The sequence below is a fragment of the Podarcis raffonei genome, chromosome 13 (assembly GCF_027172205.1).
Source record: "Podarcis raffonei isolate rPodRaf1 chromosome 13, rPodRaf1.pri, whole genome shotgun sequence".
In the NCBI taxonomy this organism is placed as follows: domain Eukaryota; kingdom Metazoa; phylum Chordata; class Lepidosauria; order Squamata; family Lacertidae; genus Podarcis; species Podarcis raffonei.
The window spans coordinates 50,778,123-50,797,020 of NC_070614.1; the positions used below are offsets into that span (position 1 = coordinate 50,778,123).

General features: G+C 48.7%; 1 protein-coding gene across 1 annotated transcript in view; it reads left to right on the forward strand.

The window, feature by feature from the left end:
• Positions 1-14,966: 14,966 nt before the first annotated feature.
• LOC128399234 (arachidonate 12-lipoxygenase, 12R-type-like) overlaps positions 14,967-18,898 on the forward strand; it is a 39,396-nt gene continuing 35,464 nt past the window's right edge. Inside the window, exon 1 of the mRNA XM_053360474.1 lies at positions 14,967-15,373. Within this exon, the coding sequence (XP_053216449.1) occupies positions 15,077-15,373 (297 nt within the window). The 5' untranslated portion in view covers positions 14,967-15,076. The remainder of the gene's footprint in view (positions 15,374-18,898) is intronic.

Genomic DNA, 18,898 nt, shown 5'->3' on the forward strand with positions numbered 1-18,898 from the left:
ACAACAAGAAGGCAGGCAGCTGGGGGCAGGCTGAGGCTGGTGGGGCAGAGGCCTCATTCTCTCCATTGGGAAAATCTCCAGTGCCTTGCAAGTTCACTGAGCAAGGAGGAAGAGGGAGAGAGGTTTTGGGGTGAGGGGACCAGAGAAGGAAGTGGCGGAGGAAGGAAAAGCTTCAGGGAAGAGTGTCACTCTCTGTCCAAGCTCCCAGGGTTGTTGTGGCGATTAAATGAAGAAGGGCATCAAAATAAAAGAGACCACTCTGCAGAAACTGGCACGTTTAGGTGACTCCGTTTCCAGGAGGAAAATTAGCTGAGAGATCCAGTCACAGCAGGTCTCTCAGAGACACTTGATCACCATGAGAAAGTGCGAGGGAGGAGTTTCTCCTGAGGGCATGCCAGCTTTTGAAATTTCGGTGGATTTCAATAAATAAACTGGAGCGGATTTAAGGTGCAATCGAGATACGGAGAAGCCTGTTCAGCAAAGGGCAGATATGTGCAAACGCAGGAAGCTGTGGTTTAAGTGTTCTTTCGGCAGGAGATTAAGATGGCGAGGTGATTGCTAAGCAAAGTGGGGTTCAAGTTGGGACTTGAAGGAAGAAGGAACGATGGTGGCCTGACAGGGCCGGATTTAGGTTTGATGAGGTCCTGAGCTACTGAAGGTAACGGGGCCCTTTATATGTCCAGCTGTCCTTTGTCAACAACAAATTGTTGCTGTTTTTTGGGTTGAATATATGCTATACAGTGGTACCTCGGGTTACATCCGCTTCAGGTTACAGACTCCGCTAACCCAGAAATATTACCTTGGGTTAAGAACTTTGCTTCAGGATGAGAACAGAAATCGTGCTCCGGCGGCACGGCAGCAGCAGGAGGCCCCATTAGCTAAAGTTAAGAACAGGTTAAGAACAGTTTCAGGTTAAGAACGGACCTCCAGAACGAATTAAGTACTTAACCCGTGGTACCACTGTATGGTCATTTATGGACCTAATAGGTATCTAAAGCCATTTGCCCATGTTGCCATGCAACCAGTCCATGCAGGATGTAGGCACCCTATATATAAAAAGGTAAAGGACCCCTGATAGTTAAGTCCAGTCGTGAACAACTCTGGGGTTGCGGTGCTCATCTCGCTTTACTGGCCAAGGGAGCCGACGTTTGTCCGCAGACAGTTTTTCCGGGTCATGTGGCCGGCATGACTAAACCGCTACTGGCAAAACCAGAGCAGCGCACGGAAACGCCATTTACCTTCCCGCCGGAGCGGTACCTATCTACTTGCACTTTGACATGCTTTCGAACTGCTAGGTTGGCAGAAGCTGGGACCGAGCAATGGGAGCTCACCCTGTCGCGGGGATTCGTACCATCGACCTTCCGATCGGCAAACCCTAGGCTCAGTGGTTTAGACCACAGCGCCACCCATGTAGGCACCCTATATATGTTGTTGTTGTTGTTTAGTCGTTTAGTCGTGTCCGACTCTTCGTGCCCCCCGGACCAGAGCACGCCAGGCACTCCTGTCTTCCACTGCCTCCCGCAGTTTGGTCAAACTCATGTTTGTAGCTTCGAGAACACTGTCCCACCATTTTGGAAATGTACATCCAGTTTTCGTCCCCCCTTTGATTTTTTTGGGGCCCCCAAGAGAGTGGGGCCCTAAGCTATAGCTTGTTTAGCTTATATATGTAAATCCGGCACTGGTGGCCCCCCTCAAGGCAGGGTTGGTGGCAGTGCCTGCTATCTCTGGGCAAGCAGCGGGGCCCTGGTGGATCCCACTTCTGACCCCTGCCCTGCCCCACTCCTTAATCCCCCACCCAACTCTGTGGCCTAGTACTTTGAGCAGCACATCTATGATTTCGGTTGGCATCCGTCTCATCTTGGGAGAAAATGGAGCCACGCACCTTTGGGGGTGAAGTCAAACTATCAGAAGGTTGCAGCGCTCACTGTGGCCGTAGACCTCAAATGGCTCATTGCATGAACTGTGAAAGATGATAATGTACCCACAGAATGTCCAAAGACATGTAAAAATAAAAGCACAGTACAGTGGTACCTCGGGTTACATACGCTTCAGGTTACATATGCTTCAGGTTACAGACTCTGCTAACCCAGAAATAGTGCTTCAGGTTAAGAACTTTGCTTCAGGATGAGAACAGAAATCGTGCTCCAGTGGCGCGGCGGCAGCAGGAGGCCCCATTGGCTAAAGTGGTGCTTCAGGTTAAGAACAGTTTCAGGTTAAGAATGGACCTCTGGAACGAATTAAGCACTTAACCTGAGGTACCACTGTACAAAAAATGTTCTTGATTCTCTTCAGTGGAGTTCTATGAACATCTGGAATTCCAGGTTGGGTTTGACTTTGCCAGCCTCCTTCTGTGTCACGTTCCTCTTGCGCGTTCTGGTATTTCCAAATAACACCTTTGTTTCCATTTCACAATATTCTTTGCAAACCCAAGGTAGCTGGATTCTATTGTCTTCTCCTCCCTAACAAACAAGAGCTTATAGTTGGCGGTGAATGCGTCCCATCCACCCTATTCATTTTAATGACAACAATTTTCCCCCAAAGGAAAAAAAATTGTCATCTGCAAATCCGCCAGGACAATTCGCTGGACGCTCATTTCTCCTGCTTTCTCCCCCTGACAGTGCTAACTAGTCATATTGAAAGGAAGGATAAAAAAGCAGTGATTTTTCAAACCACTGGCGTTCAAATATGGGAACATTGTATAAGAGCCCGCAGGATCAGGGCAATGGCCCACCTAGTCAAGCATTCTGTTGTCACAGTGGCCAACTAGATGTCTGTGGGGAAACCTGCAAACAGGATTCGAACTCAAGACCCCCGCCTCCTCCTCTAGTTTCCCAGCAACTGATATTCAAAAGCTTTGCTGCCTCCAACCCTAGAGGCACAGCTGCAGCTATGGGCATAGCTGTCAACGTTTCCCTTTTTTAAAGGGAAATTCCCTTATTCTGAATAGGATTCCTCGCAACAAAATGGAAAAGTTCACAGCTATGGCTATGGGATCTGAAGATCATATGTGTTAAAAGGGAACAGACCGTGTAGTTTCCCCCCACGAATGACACAGCAATAGCACCTGAGGCTAATGGACCCCTTAGCCATTATGGTCAGTTTTGCAACAGATGACGATGAACTATTAGTAATATAAGTAATATTTGTTCCGGCCGTCAGGGAGATAGCAGAGCAGGCGCTTGCAAGCAAACCTCTGGGTGTGTGGTGAGTTCCCCGCCCCCATGGAAATAATGACACAGGACACAATTATTAAGGTTAATGGGCTAAATAAGGCCACAACTTTATTGATTACAGGTGATGAGCGGTATTGGCTTAGGCATTGGTCCTAACCGACCATATCCGACTTCAGCCCGTCCGCTTGAAGTCCGGGAAGGGTTAACCACCAGTAGGGGGAGTCCTGTTGAGGCACATCAACTAGGAACTCCCCCGGGGTCACCGATAGGGGGCGTGCCTTAGGCCCTCACCTCCATAGGCTTCAGACAGGGCCACGCCCCCCGGAATCTTTTATCGGACTACCCTTCAATATGCAGGGCAGGTGATGGCGTTACCTCCCCTCTTCCATCTACAGAACTATACCTAACCGCCAATACCCAGAAAGTTGTGACGATTTGCTACGAGGCAGGCGAAAACCAAGTAAAGGTAAAGGGACCCCTGACCATTAGGTCCAGTCGCAGACGACTCTGGGGTTGCGGCGCTCATCTCGCTTTATTGGCCGAGGGAGCCGGTGTACAGCTTCCGGGTCCTGTGGCCAGCATGACTAAGCCGCTTCTGGCGAACCAGAGCAGCGCACGGAAACGCCGTTTACCTTCCCCCCGGAGCAGTACCTATTTATCTACTTGCACTTTGACGTGCTTTCGAACTGCTAGGTCGGCAGGAGCAGGGACCGAGCAACGGGAATTCACCCGGTCACGGGGATTCGAACCGCCGACCTTCTGATCGGCAAGCCCTAGGCTCTGTGGTTTAACCCACAGCGCCACCCGCGTCCCGAACACCAAGTGGCAGGTGCCAATTTGCCAAGTGGAAAAATTCCTACCAGGCCAACCTCAACGGCGACCAACCGAGGTCCATAGCAAGGTCAAGGAACGAAAACTTTATAGGGCGGGAAAAGCAGGAACAGCTGGCAGGCGGCAAAGAGGGGGATCCCCGGCCGCGTCCCGCTTTAAATAAGGCAGGCCACACCCCCAGAGCCGGCCGATTGGCTGGCCAGGAGGTGACGCGGCCTGGGTTCCGGCCGCCCCGGGCGTGGTGGGACCGCGAAGCCCGCAACCCCACCTCCTCCGTAGGGCGGAAGTGGCTTTTCCTGACCCAAAATGCAGCGCCAAGGACAACAGAGAAGTCCAAGTGATCTGCTGGAGACCTCAGCAAAGCTGGTGCACCTTCCAGATGTTTTGGGTATGACTCCAATCCAGTTCCAGCATCTGGAGGGCAGCAGGTTGCTGTTTTTCTGCTGCGTCACGCTTTTGTTCTCCATCTGCTGGGCCAGTGAGTCACGCAGCTTGGGCAGCTGGAGTGTGAAGAAACGCCCGGAGGCAGCCGCATTTCACGTGTCCCTGGGTGGGGAAGGAATTGAGCAAGAGGAGGCCTCTGTGGCCCCAGGGTTGCGTCGGATGGGATCCGAACTAATTTGGTGCAACCAGGCAACGTGCCTTTTTCCGAGCCGTACACCCGCAGGTTAAAGGCCGCAAACTGAACGACCTCCTTCCCCGGGAATGTCTTGTGCCGAATCTACTCCCCTTTGCACCAGCTTCGGAAACGTAGGAGTTGAATAGGATCCAAAATCATAGCTGTCAACTGTCCCTTATTTGGCGGGAAAGTCTCTTATCCCAGCGCCGTGTCCTGTTCCTGTCCCTTATTGATGATGTCCCTTAAATTTCCTGGGTTTCAAAGGAAGCAGCTCCTCTCCTTCCCTCCCTCCCTGCTGGCCAAGGAGGAGGGACGATCCAAATGTGTTGCTTGGCTGCGTTGCTCACCCAATAAGGAGTCTAAGAACGACTGGGGGGGTGGAGCTTGCATGCCTTGTGTCGATCAAATTGGCCGCGTTGCCTGGGGACTCGCCTTTGCTCAGCGCTTCCCAGCAGAGAGGTGACAGTGGTTTCCCTTGCTGCATCCCCTTTGCTGGGTTGCTGCGCTGGGGGAACCACAGCTTGAGGCTTCGTTTGGCTGCTGGCTGGGCTTTCTGCCTTTGGCTTGGAGGGGCTCAGAAGTCGAACCTACCTGTGCTCTGAAAATCCCTTATTTTGGCTGCTGATCCCTTATTTTCGAGGCTGCTGGTCCCTTATTTTCAAATCTGTAAGTTGACAGCTATGTCCAAAATGCAGCAGTCTGATTGGTCCTAGAACAACAGGATCCAAAATGCAGCAGCCTGATTGGTCCTAGAAGAATAGGATTCAGAATGCAGCAGTTTGATTGGTTCTAGAACAATGCAGCAGTATGATTGGTCCACAGGAGCCACCCAATCCAGCTCCAGGTGGAAGTGAATCCGCAACCTGATTGGCCTACAGGTGAATCCCGGAATTAGCCAATCACGTGGGACCCATTGTGGAAATAATGTATATAAAGCAGATATTTTGGGGAAACTTTCATTCCTCACTACTATGAGCTGAATAAAGAGCATGAAATCCACACTCAACTCTGAGTATATTTTAGTAGGAATCATCCAGTATGATGTCCCGAGAAGCTGAAGGTTGGGAGATTTGGGACAGAAGGGGAAAAAACCTTCTTCACCCAGCAAATAGTTCAACTGTGGAACTCACTGCCACAAGAGGCTGTGATGGCAATGCTCCACCTCCACAGACAGGCAGCGACGCTTCTGAATACCAGTTGCTGGAAACTGCAACTTTACCTTCACCTTTTTAGTATAGCATGAGAAAGCTTGATTGCAATTTTCTTTCAAGATCAAACCAGTATTATTTTGATCCGATGTTGGGGGGCGGCCCTAGAAGGCGTGGGGCACATAGGCTGGTTTCTTCTCTTCCTATTTGGTAATCCAGCATGGTGAACAAGACTAGAGCAGGGAGGGATGTGGCCTGGGGCAGGATCCAAGGGCCAGGTCGAGAGGCCTCAGGGGCCGCATTTAGCCCTCTCAACAAAGCTAGGTGGCATAGCTGTCAACCGTCCCTTATTTGGCGGTAAAGTCCCTTATCCCAGCACTGTGTCCCGCTGCTGTCCCTTATTGATGATGTCCCTTAAATTTCCTGGGTTTCAAAGGAAGCAGCTCCTCTCCCTCCCTTCCTGCCGGCCAGGGAGGAGGGAGGCTCCAACTGTGTTGCTTGGCTGCCCGGCCACCCCCCTCCGGCCTCCTCTGACCAGCCTCGGCCCCCGGGAGCCCCTCCCTGCCGGGACTGGCGGGAGCCTCGGGCCCTTCTGCCGCCATCCTCCTCACAGCCGCCAAACTGAGCGTCTCTGCCTGGGGCCTCTCCTCTGCCCATTGCCACTGCCGCTCCCGCTAGGCCGTACTGTGGCTGAGCTGCCGAAGGACCCGTATGAGATGGGCAGCCTGGCATGGCCTATGAATTGCTGAGGAGCCTTGAGAGGAGAGCGAGGGCAACCATAGAGAAAGCAGTTCAGAGAGAGGAGGAGGAGGCGGAGGTGGAGGCACGGGCAGGTGTTCCAAGGGCTACAAGGGAAGGACCGCAAGCGCTTCTCCCATAGATTTGTAGTGGTAGACTAGCATAGATGGTCTGATCTGCGGGTTTACTTCGGGCGCTATTTCCCCCCCTTCCTCCCGCCCCGCCTGATGGAACTGAGAGCTGCAGATGGAGCACGAGAGAAAAGATACAGAACTGCAGCAGCATCTTCGTAGCTTGGACTTCGGTTTGCGCAAAAAGTGGTTGCTGCTTGTAGTTATTTAATTGCAGTGTTTAATCGGCTGGTGTCTTAAGCAGCAACCTCTGGAAACGAAGGGCTAAAAACCAGTGCTGCTCTCCAAAATTATCTGGTCCCTTTTAACTTCGTATTTAGCTGGTTGACTAAAATCCCTTATTTTGGCTGCTGGTCTCTTATTTTCAAAACTGTAAGTTGACAGCTATGCTAGGTGGACAAGTGATCTGACTCAAGCTGGCTTCTTGCAGGTGGTCAGGCGAGCAGAGGGGAAACAGAGTCAAGCAGCTTTTGCCAACCTGGTCTCACCGGATATTCTGGACTATTTGTGGTTATTTCCTCATCTTGAGAAGGCTTTTCAGGCCCTATATCCTCAATTATAATTATATTTAAGCAGAGTAGTCATAATACCACACTCTCCTCCTGCAGGTCCTTCAGCACAGAGGCAAATCAGTTTGTCTGGTGGCAGAGGGCACAACCGTCCTGGCTACAGATCATCCACAGCACTCTCCTTCTCCATGAATCTGCCCCATCCTAAAGCAATCCAGGTTGGTGGCCATCCTTGGCCCCTGCGGCAATGAGTTCCATAGTTGAACTGCGCAAAGAAGTACTTTCTTTTATCCTCCCTTATACCCGAAAGCCCCTGAGCACCACCCCATTGCAATTTGCACAAAAATGAACAGCTGCTAATGTAAATCCATAGGTGCAAATTCAGGGCAACGGTCGGAGGGGAAACCACCGTAGGAGCAAAGCAATAAAAATTATAATTTTTGTTTGAAGAAAGCGGAGGTCTAAGAGCTAGGATCAAAGACCTGAGGCTCGTGGGGCACACGACTAGGCCACACTCGCAACACTCCACCACCCCGGTAGCATGGAATTTAAATTCAAAAGAGTTTGCGTACTTCACAAACATGATGATGAGTCATGAGAACATAGCATTAAGGATCGGAAGGTGCGTTAAATTGGATTTCCCAGGGGAACCATACTAGTGAGAAACTCCTGCCATAGTCCTATGCATACAGACAAACCAGTGGATCGGGGATAATCCATTATGGGCTTCACCCGATCTGCGCCCACTCAGACGTTTAGATCTATGGAACTGACACCTCTGCAAGTGCTGCATAGTGTTCCACTCTTGCAAGAGATGGGATTTTCAATGTGGCAGTGCTGGACTTTGGAACTCCCCACTCATTGATGCTAAGCCAGCACATTCACTCTACTGCTAAAAACATAAGAAGGGATTGCTGGATCCGGCCGGCAGCCCACCTGGTCCAGCATTCTGTTCCCGCTATGGCCAACCACATGCTTGTTAGGCTGGCCTCAACCAGAGCCAGGGCCTTTTCGGCTGTGGCCCCGATCTGGTGGAACGCTCTGTCCCAAGGGACTAGGGCCCTGCGGGACTTGACATCTTTCCGCAGGGCCTGCAAGATGGAGCTGCTCCACCAGGCCTTTGGCCAAGGCACAGCCTGACCCGCTCCTTTGGTAATCCTCACAGAACTCTAGCCCAGTGGTTGCCATTAATTTGATCTTGAACTGATTTTAAAATGAATTGATTTTAGAATGCTGTGTTACTTTTATTGTTGTTAGCCGCTCTGAGCCTGGCTTCAGCTGGGGAGGGCGGGATATAAATAAATAAATAAATAAATTATTATTATTATTATTATTATTATTATTATTATTATCATCATCATCATCATCATGATCATTAGAAACCCACAAGTGGGATCCGAGTTCAAGAGCCCTCGTTCTTCCTGTGGTTTCCAGCAACTGGCATTCAGGAACACTGCAGCTGAGGAGGCAGCACAGAGCCATCCTGGCTAAGGTAAAGGTAAAGGGACCCCTGACCATTAGGTCCAGTCGTGGCCGACTCTGGGGTTGTGGCGCTCATCTCGCTTTATTGGCTGAGGGAGCCGGCGTACAGCTTCCGGGTCATGTGGCCAGCATGACTAAGCCGCTTCTGGTGAACCAGAGCAGCGCACGGAAACGCCGTTTACCTTCCTGCCAGAGTGGTACCTATTTATCTACTTGCACTGGTGTGCTTTCGAACTGCTAGGTTGGCAGGAGCAGGGACTGAGCAACGGGAGCTCACCCCGTCGCGGGAATTTGAACCGCCGACCTTCTGATCGGCAAGCCCAAGAGGCTCAGTGGTTTAGACCACAGCGCCGCCCGCGTCCCTGATCTTAATACTTTACTGCACTAAATGTTTAAATGTTGCTTTGATTGTCTGTGGCTCTTCCTGCCACACTTGCTACACCCTTTGAGAATCACGGCTTCAACCTATCAGCTAACATTTGTATCTCTCAGATGTGTAGACTGATATTCTCAGGTTGTGGGTTTAACTGTCCAGGGGTCAGAAGAGAAGTGGAATTTTTAAAATATTATTTTTTGCCCTGCCCTTTTGGTGACATTTCAGTGATTTCTTTATAATGTTTCTGGGTCACTTCTGAACTTGGCGTAATGCAAATATACAGTCACACACATATTGAACGTGCATAAATTTGGTGGGGCTGCCTGTATATGAGAGAGAGACTCTGGGTGTTAAGGTTGGCAGGAGCAGGGACCGAGCAACGGGAGCTCACCCCGTGCACGGGGATTCGAACCGCCAACCTTCTGATCGGCAAGCCCTAGGCTCAGTGGTTTAGACCACAGCGCCACCCGCATCCCTTCACTTAAGGCGTAGGCAACTTTTTATCTGCATTCCCTACTGGGCAACTCCCTGTAGAGTGGGTGGGCCTCGTAGGTGCCAACTCCCTGCGGCCCTGGGTGCCCCAGCGCCCATAAATTTCCCCATGAAGCGGCTGGGTACCCAGAAATTTCAGTGCCAGGGTCATGCATGCTGCATGGCACCCATGAACCCGGGCACCCACGGTCACTGGTCCAAACCAGCTGTGAAAGAGACAAGGTCCCTAAACTGGCAGTGCCACCCCACTCCCCGCTTAGCCCAGGGAAGAAATACAGTGCTCAGAAATGGATCACTCACAAGGAGTTTTTGAACTCAATCTACAGACCACATGAAATTAGACCACATTTCCACATAACGTAGTTTGAGGCATAGAAATCAGAATTCTGAGAATCTCGGCTTTCTTTAAAAAGCGAAACAAAACCAGCCTCTTGCCCTTACACTGGCACAGCAGGTTTCAAAGTGTGCAAACCACACTTGGAAAAATATTGATCACCAAACGGCTCTACTGTTGTTGCCTCTCACTAGGTCTTGTGGAAGAGGAACAAATTATTTAAACAAGCAAATATATGCCAGAGCTATTTGCACAAACGTTTCTAGCAACAAACAACGGTTACCGTTAAGCAAATTAAGCCCATGCTTAGGGCGTCAAGGGAAGGGTGATGCCGAGGAAATTTTCCATTGCCGGATTTTTAACATTAAGGGTCACAAATTGCCCAGTTGAGTGTTCATCTTCTCAGTTGAAGTCTATTAAAAATCCCAGCAGAACAACAAGGCAAGCTGGATGCCTTATCTCTAAGTTTAGAAGCCGATGTGTTGTGTAAGATGAGTTTTGAGGACCTGATGAAAGACTTTGCAATTAGAAAAACTAGGAAAAAAATTTTCAAATAGAAATAAACAAAAAATAATCATTGTTTTCCATCTGTTTCATTTTGAAAGATATAATAATAATAATAATAATAATAATAATAATAATAATAATAATTTATTATTCATACCCCGCCCATCTGGCTGGGTTTCCCCAGCCACTCTGGGTGGCTTCCAAGAAAATATTAAAATAAAATATTCATCTTACGGTTTATTGTTGTTTATGTTTTGAATTAGATATATACGGGGGCCCCCAAAATCTTATCAGCCCTGTGTCAGATAAGGCATAGCTGTCAACTTTTTCCTTTTTTGTAAGGGAAATTCCCTTATTCCAAATAGGATTCCTCGCAAGAAATGGGAAAGTTGACAGCTATGCAAATAAGGACGCTCAGCTCCTCGGAGATCAGCCCAGCCACGGAATAGCTCCAGAGGCGACTCACACAAGCAAGCCAAGCCGCATACTTCACATCACCCCAGACAATAACAAAAATCCCAAAGCACTTTAGAGCCCTTGGCCAATGTGATGACTAGTTGGCAAAATCCCTTCCCTATTCTAAATATGCAAACGACTCAGAACTCCTCCTGGATTGCAATGGGAAGTTACCCACTGAGTCATCCCGAGGGAAATTTAAGTGGATTTGCACCACGGCTCAACATCCTGCCCTGGTTTAGTCAGTTCCCGGTTTTCCAGGGGAAGCAGGTGGAGGGAGACGGGCTCAGAAAATGATAAGGACGTGCGGCTGGGGAGGGCTGAGGAGAGTGGCTGTAGGTTAACAGGACAAATAAATGGGTTAACAGGACACTGGAGGACGGAACGGGGATTTTGGCTGTGCCCTGGGAGTAACTGCTCCTGCCTTCTAATCTCCTGATATTTCAGGAATGTTAGAGGAGGCCAACTGCTCCCACCTAATTCACCATCTTGTCCTTACAGCAGCCACCCTTATCAGGGATGGAGTTTGGTAATTTTTTGGTGGTCTGGGGCTCTGAATGAGGCCAATATCTGGTTCCCCCAAATGGGTCTTCTCTCTCTCTCCTTTAATGCTATTTTATTAATTTGAACAATAATAATTAAAACATAAAAATAACCGTACCTTAATCCTTAGATCAGGGACACAGGTGGCACTGTGGGTTAAACCACAGAGCCTAGGACTTGCCGATCAGAAGGTCAGAGGTTCGAATCCCCGCAACGGGGTCAGCTCCCGTTGCTCAGTCCCTGCTCCTGCCAACCTAGCAGTTCGAAAGCACGTCAAACTGCAAGTAGATAAATAGGTACCACTCCGGTGGGAAGGTAAACGGCGTTTCCGTGCGCTGCTCTGGTTCGCCAGAAGCGGCTTAGTCATGCTGGCCACATGACCCGGAAGCTGTACGCCACTCCCTCGGCCAATAAAGCGAGATGAGCGCCGCAACCCCAGAGTCGGCCATGACTGGACCTAATGGTCAGGGGTCCCTTTACCTTTAATCCTTAGATCAACTATGTATACAATCCATAACAATTCCCAAACATGGGATTTCTAGAATCCTTTGACTCCCCTCCCCTCCCCTTCTTGGTTCTTTTGTTTTACATCTAATTATGCACGTCCATGATATCTTCAATTCGCAATGCTTTCCAATTTTATACATTCTTCATCATATTACAAGTGTTTTTCGAAGTTCTGCTAATGTATAATATCGTACATCATGCTTTGAAAGTATGCAAGAACAATTTTCCATTTTCCAAATTATTGTCCGCTTATTTTCTTGGGTTTCTAATTAATTGATTATTCCTGCATGGTCCATTAATTAATCTCCTTTATCTTCTTTGGCAGAGATGTCTTCCTTTTGAAATTCTGGGATGATCGTGGCCAAGTATCTGCTATCATATACAGGGGGAGATTATTTTTTTCTCTTTGAAAACATTCAATCCTGTAGAACCCAATGTCAAGTCTTCCGTTTTTTTAACAAAGGTTATTTTAAGCATTTTCTTCAAATCATTATATATCATTATCCAAGCTTTTTTTAATAACCTGACATTGCCATATAGTACCCTCTCAAATGGGTCCGAAATGGGTTTTCTCAAAATGATGGGTCTTCTCAATTTTGCGGCCCCCTCGACTCAGCAGGGGAACCACTCACACCCCGTGAAAGAATATGATCAAATTCAAGTATATAAATTGAATTGATCATCATCATCATTGTCCTGGGACGATGAATTTGAAAGATTGTGCCTGCCATGAATTCACATTCACAGTTCAAGAAGGACACTGACAAACTGGAAGGTGTCCAGAGGAGGGCAACCAAAATGGTCAAAGGCCTGGAAACGATGCCTTATGAGGAACGGCTAAGGGAGCTGGGCATGTTTAGCCTGGAGAAGAGGAGGTTAAGGGGTGATATGATAGCCATGTTCAAATATATAAAAGGATGTCACATAGAGGAGGGAGAAAGGCTGTTTTCTGCTGCTCCAGAGAAGCGGACACGGAGCAATGGATCCAAACTACAAGAAAGAAGATTCCACCTAAACATTAGGAAGAACTTCCTGACAGTAAGAGCTGTTCGACAGTGGAATTTGCTGCCAAGGAGTGTGGTGGAGTCTCCTTCTTTGGAGGTCTTTAAGCAGAGGCTTGACAACCATATGTCAGGAGTGCTCTGATGGTGTTTCCTGCTTGGCAGGAGGTTGGACTCGATGGCCCTTGTGGTCTCTTCCAACTCTATGATTCTATGATTCATTTATTATTACATTTGCAGCTCACCTTTCATATCAGAGGTGAGGAGACTTTGGGACTCCATGGGTCAAGGTGTTTATGAGGACCCAGCCTTGTGGGCCAATTTTGACCACCTGGCAATCATCTGACGTCTGGTGATTGGGGGCTTGGAAGTGTGTTTACTAAAAATATAGTAGGTTATAAATAATCATATATGCAGTGCCTTTGTTCTGGAGGGACGCAGGGGGACACATACCCCTAAACATGTTGTGAATCTAACGGGAGAAGAAACTAATTTATTTAAAAAAATAGTTTCTTCTCTAGCATGGTGAATCGTCAGTTCCGTTGCTACCCCCAATGGCGGCCTTTTGTCCATTTACTGTACAGTGGTACCTCGGGTTACATACGCTTCAGGTACATACACTTCAGGTTACAGACTCCGCTAACCTAGAAATAGTACCTCGAGTTAAGAACTTTGCTTCAGGATGAGAACAGAAATCGTGCTCCGGTGGCATGGCAGCAGTGAGAGGCCCCATTAGCTAAAGTGGTGCTTCAGGTTAAGAACAGTTTCAGGTTAAGAACGGACCTCCGGAATGAATTAAGTACTTAACCCGAGGGACCACTATATTTATTTTTCCCAATTTGAACTATAAAATGGTGATTTTCTTGAGTCAAAATGAGAGCAGCCCTAAACATTTTTTTTAGGGAAAAAAAGCACTGCATATATGTATTTGGATAATAATAACACTTATATATTGATGTACTGTGGTACCTCGGTTTAAGAACAGCCCTGTTTACGAACTATTCAGTATAAGAACTCTGCAAAACCGGAAGTAGTGTTCCGGTTAGTGAACTTTACCTCGGTCCACAAACGGAATCTGAACGGTGGAAGGGCACTGGCGGCGGGAGGCCTCGTTAGGGAAAGCACGCTTCAGTTTAAGAACGGTTTTGGTTTAAGAACGGACTTCCGGAACTGATTAAGTTCGTAAAGCGAGGTACCACTGTGCTAGACAAACATGTGGAATTGTAGTTGTTTGCATATACATGGTACCTCGGGTTACAGACACTTCAGGTTACAGACTCCGCTAACCCAGAAATAGTACCTCGGGTTAAGAACTTTGCTTCAGGATGAGAACAGAAATCGTGCTCTGGCGGCAGCAGGAGGCCCCATTCGCTAAAGTGGCGCTTCAGGTTAAGAACAGTTTCAGGTTAAGAACGGACCTCCGGAACGAATTAAGTACTTAACCCGAGGTACCACTGTATAGTGATATAATATACCTTTTACTTTTTATTCCATTATTAATTTATATATTTCATTCGCTTTTTATTTCCGTTTTATTTTGTTCAGTTGAAATATTCTGTAACAACAACAAACAAACAAACAAACAAACAAACAACAACAAATATACCCAAAAGGGGGTGGGACTGGGAAGTCAAGGACTCGCTCCCATTAACCTCCATCTCTGGGGGCACTGATTTCCCCAAACTCCTGCCCCCTCCAAATGCCCTGGAAGGAGTTTATGGAGCTGGGCTTCAGCTTGGGTACAGAACGCCTCCTTTGCCTGCAAAAGGTCGCAGGTTCGATCCCCGACGTCTCCAGATAAGGCTGGGGAAAGGCTCTGGACATAGTCCTGAACCCTTGTCTAATTTCCATCGGTGAAAACCCCCCCTTTCTCTCTGCCTATCTTCCCATCTGCTTCGCTCCATCCCCCTGCCTTCCAGTCCTGCCATCGCCCTCATCCTTCCCTGCTGAGATGCACCTGCCGCGATGGGAGGTCGCCACCCACGATGGAGAGATGGGTGGTCCATTTCCAGGTGCAGCTTGGCTTTCACCTTTGTACGCGGGGAGGATGGAGGAGAAGGCCTGTGTGTGGACGTACGTATATATATAAATGATCGCCTGTGCTGCAGGAGGTTACCTGTGTGAGTCGAGGCAGCGAGAGTGGGTGGGAGGACTTGGACTGAGCCCTGTCGCTTGGAGGCACCTGGGCGTAGCTCAGCCAAAAGGGAGACGAGCCGGTTCCTGGAGCAGATGTTTGCCTCGCCTGCGCACCACACTTATAAGCCAGGCTCCCGGGTTCTTCCCGAAGCTTTTTCCGGCTTCTCTTCGCCCCGATCTCCCGAGGGTCCAAACGTGGGCAAGATGGAACAAGCGGGGATCTTCTCCTCCAAGCCGGCCGAACCAGTTATCTACAAAGTCAAAGTGACGACTGGGCAAGGTCTCCTAACTGGGACCTTTGACTCCATTTCCATCACCTTGGTGGGGACCAACGGAGAGAGCGCCAAGCAGCTTCTGAACCGGGTCGGAACCAGTTGTGCCAAGGGATCGGTAAGCTCTGGGGTTTGGCGGTTCGGGGAGAGGGTGGTCCCCCAACTCCCCATAACAAATAGCATCTCCTTTTGCAAACGTGTTTCGGATGACCTTAAGGGAGCTTTCATCGCTAAGCAGCTATGATTAAACAAACGACAATAAAACAAATTGCTTCTAAGTTTTTAATTCACGCGCGATTGACGATAAGACACAAATGACAGCTCCGGGACCCAAACGAATTTGCAAGAGAGCTCAAATTAATACCCGGGTATCCTTTTGAGTCCGACGTTTAGCTTTCGAATCCTAATTGGAAAACTCGACCAAAGAACTCTCTCGTTTCGCTCTACACGTAGCAGCCGGAAAGGTTTGTGCTGAACGCCGGGTTTTTGGGGTGAAAAACGGGGGGACGATCTCTGGGTAGCTGCTTAATTTTGCGTTTCATATGCAAGGAGTCTGCCCAAAAATGTTGAAGGCCTTTAATTCTAAATTGATCCAGCCTCGCTTGTGGTTACTGGGACTCGGGGCAGTGGCCTTCAGACATGGGGACCTAGGAGGCTGAATTATACTGAGCCAGACCCATGGTCCATTTAGGTTAATATTGTTTACACTGGCTGGTAGCAACTCTCTAAGATTTCAGATGGGACCTCTCCCAGCCTTACCTGGAGAGGCTGGGGATTAAATCAGGGACTTTCTGCAAGCCTTCTCCTCCTCGGATATTTTCACACAAATCAGTAGGAACCTTTTGCACCCTCTTCCACTAGTGTGAATGTTGTTAAGCAGAAGAGAAAGAGAGAGAGATTTTTAAATGGATGTATATTCTCTCCAATAAGGGACGTGGGTGGCGCTGTAGGTTAAACCACAGAGCCTAGGACTTGCCGATCAGAGGGTCGGCGGTTCAAATCCCTGCAACGGGGTGAGCTCCCGTTGCTCGGTCCCTGCTCCTGCCAACCTAGCAGTTCGAAAGCACCTCAAAATGCAAGTAGATAAATAGGTATCACTCTGGCAGGAAGGTAAACAGCGTTTCCGTGCGCTGCTCTGGTTCGCCAGAAGCGGCTTAGTCATGCTGGCCACATGACCCGGAAGCTGTACGCTGGCTCCCTCGGCCAATAAAGTGAGATGAGCGCCCCAACCCCAGAGTCGGCCACGACTGGACCTAATGGTCAGGGCTCCCTTTACCTTTACCTATTCTCTCCAATATAGATAAATAAAACCTATCAAAGTCAATGGGCCTAAGTTAGCCGCGATTACCATTAATTCCAGTGGGGTCTACCCTGTGTGGAACTGATACAGTCCAGGAACTGCAAACTTGCCATACCACAAATAACTTATTTATTTATAGTATTGGTTGCATTTAAAATTGTAGGGTTGGAAGGGAACGTGAGGGTCATCTAGTCCAATGCAGGAATCTTTTGCCCCAACTGGGACTCGAACCCACAACCATGAGCTTAAGAATCTCATGCTCTGCTGACTGAGCTATCTGGTGGGCTGTATCCCACCTTTATCTCTGAGGAGCTCAGTTGTGGCCTTAGTTGTGAAATGCAACTAACCATGGGCGATATCATCTGCTCAACTGGATTGTATGCGCAGACAGGGCACAGGACAAGGGTCTGCTAAGAGGGCGTGAGAGCAGGGTTGAGCTCCATTGACAAAGGGTAAGTCCAACTCTGCCGCCCGAGGCAGTTTGCCTCTGAATATCCCTCGCTGGGAATCGCAAGCCAGAAGAGCACACTGCTCTTGAACCTCAGGTCCTGCCTGGGGGCTTCGCAGAAGAGGCACCATCTGGTTGGCCACTGTGAGAACAGGATGTGGGACCTGAATGTAAGGAGCTGGCCCAAAGTTGCAGAAATGAACTCAGTAACTCACTGAAGTCTAGAAACTTGGTTAGTCTGCATATTGGCAGGTGCGTCACTTGATTACTTCTCGCTCCCTGGCGATTTGATGACTGTAAGAAGTGACTCAAAGGCACATGGCAAGTTGCCTTAGATCACGCCAAGCTACTGACTCCTCAGACTGGTGGCGGCTGTCCGGATTGTGGCCCGAGAGAGAGACCTTCAAGCAGGACCTGTTGCTTGATGCTAGAGGTGGTGGTGGTGGGCAGGGGGCTTTCCAGATGCAAATCACACGCTCTCTGCGATTGAGCGTTGTGTCCTACCCTTCCATAGCTCAGTCAGTAGAGGAAGCCTTGATTAACTGTTGTTGTTGTTTAGTCATTTAGTCTTGTCCAACTCTTTGTGACCCCCTGGACCAGAGCAGGCCAGGCCCTCCTGTCTTCCACTGCCTCCCGCAGTTTGGTCAAACTCATGCTGGTAGCTTCAAGAACACTGTCCCACCATCTCGTCCTCCATTGTCCCCTTCTCCTCGTGCCCTCCATCTTTCCCAATATCAGGGTCTTTTCCAGGGAGTCTTCTCTTCTCATGAGGTGGCCAAAGTCTTGGAGCCTCAGCTTCAGGATCTGTCCTTCCAGTGAGCACTCAGGGCTGATTTCCTTAAGAATGGACACATTTGATCTTCTTGCAGTCCATGGGACTCTCAAGGGTCTTCTCCAGCACCAGAATTCAAAAGCATCCATTCTTCGGCGATCAGCCTTCTTTATGGTCCAGCTCTCACTTCCATACATCACTACGGAGAAAACCATAGCTTTTACTATAGGGACCTTTGTTGGCATAGTTAAAGCTATGGTCTTCCCAGTAGTGATGTATGGAAGGGAGAGCTGGACCATAAACTACAGGGCCCAGAATCCTTTGAGAGAAAGAATGGGCTTCGAATGGGCTTTAAAGGCATAGTACGCATGCAACCCAACACTCCCGTGCTTATTAACTTCCGATTTTAAGCTGTTCCACAGGCATTTGGCTATGTCTAGTTTAAAATAATATTATTAAAAATCACCTCTTCACTCCTGGCAATGGGTAGGTAACATAAGAAACTGGGATTATTGTTTTCTTCTGTTTCAGCTGTTTATTTTGTGCTTTTTGTCTTCTGAACTCCCCTGAGATCTTTGAATGAAGAGCAGTATATAAATTTTAACAACAACAACAACAGAGTCCATCTGGATCAGGCCCATCTAGTCTAGCATCCTGGCAGACATCGATTACTGTCTCTTCCATGGGTTTGTCTAATCCTCATATAACCCTTCCATAATGATGTCCATCAGAAATAATTGTAGGGTAATAATAGGTTGTATCAAATGTTAGTCCTACCGAGAGTATGAGGTGGAAATCAATGGATATGACTAACCGGGGCCACTTAATTTCATCGGATCTACTCTGAGTAGGAGGGACGCTGGTGGCGCTGTGGGTTAAACCACAGAGCCTAGGACTTGCCAATCAGGAGGTCAGCAGTTCGAATCCCCGCGACGGAGTGAGCTCCCGTTGCTCGGTCCCTGCTCCTGCCAACCTAGCAGTTCGAAAGCACCTCAAAGTGCAAGTAGATAAATAGGTACCACTCTGGCGGGAAGATAAATGGCGTTTCCGTGCGCTGCTCTGGTTCGCCAGAAGCGGCTTAGTCATGCTGACCACATGACCCGGAAGCTGTATGCCGGCTCCC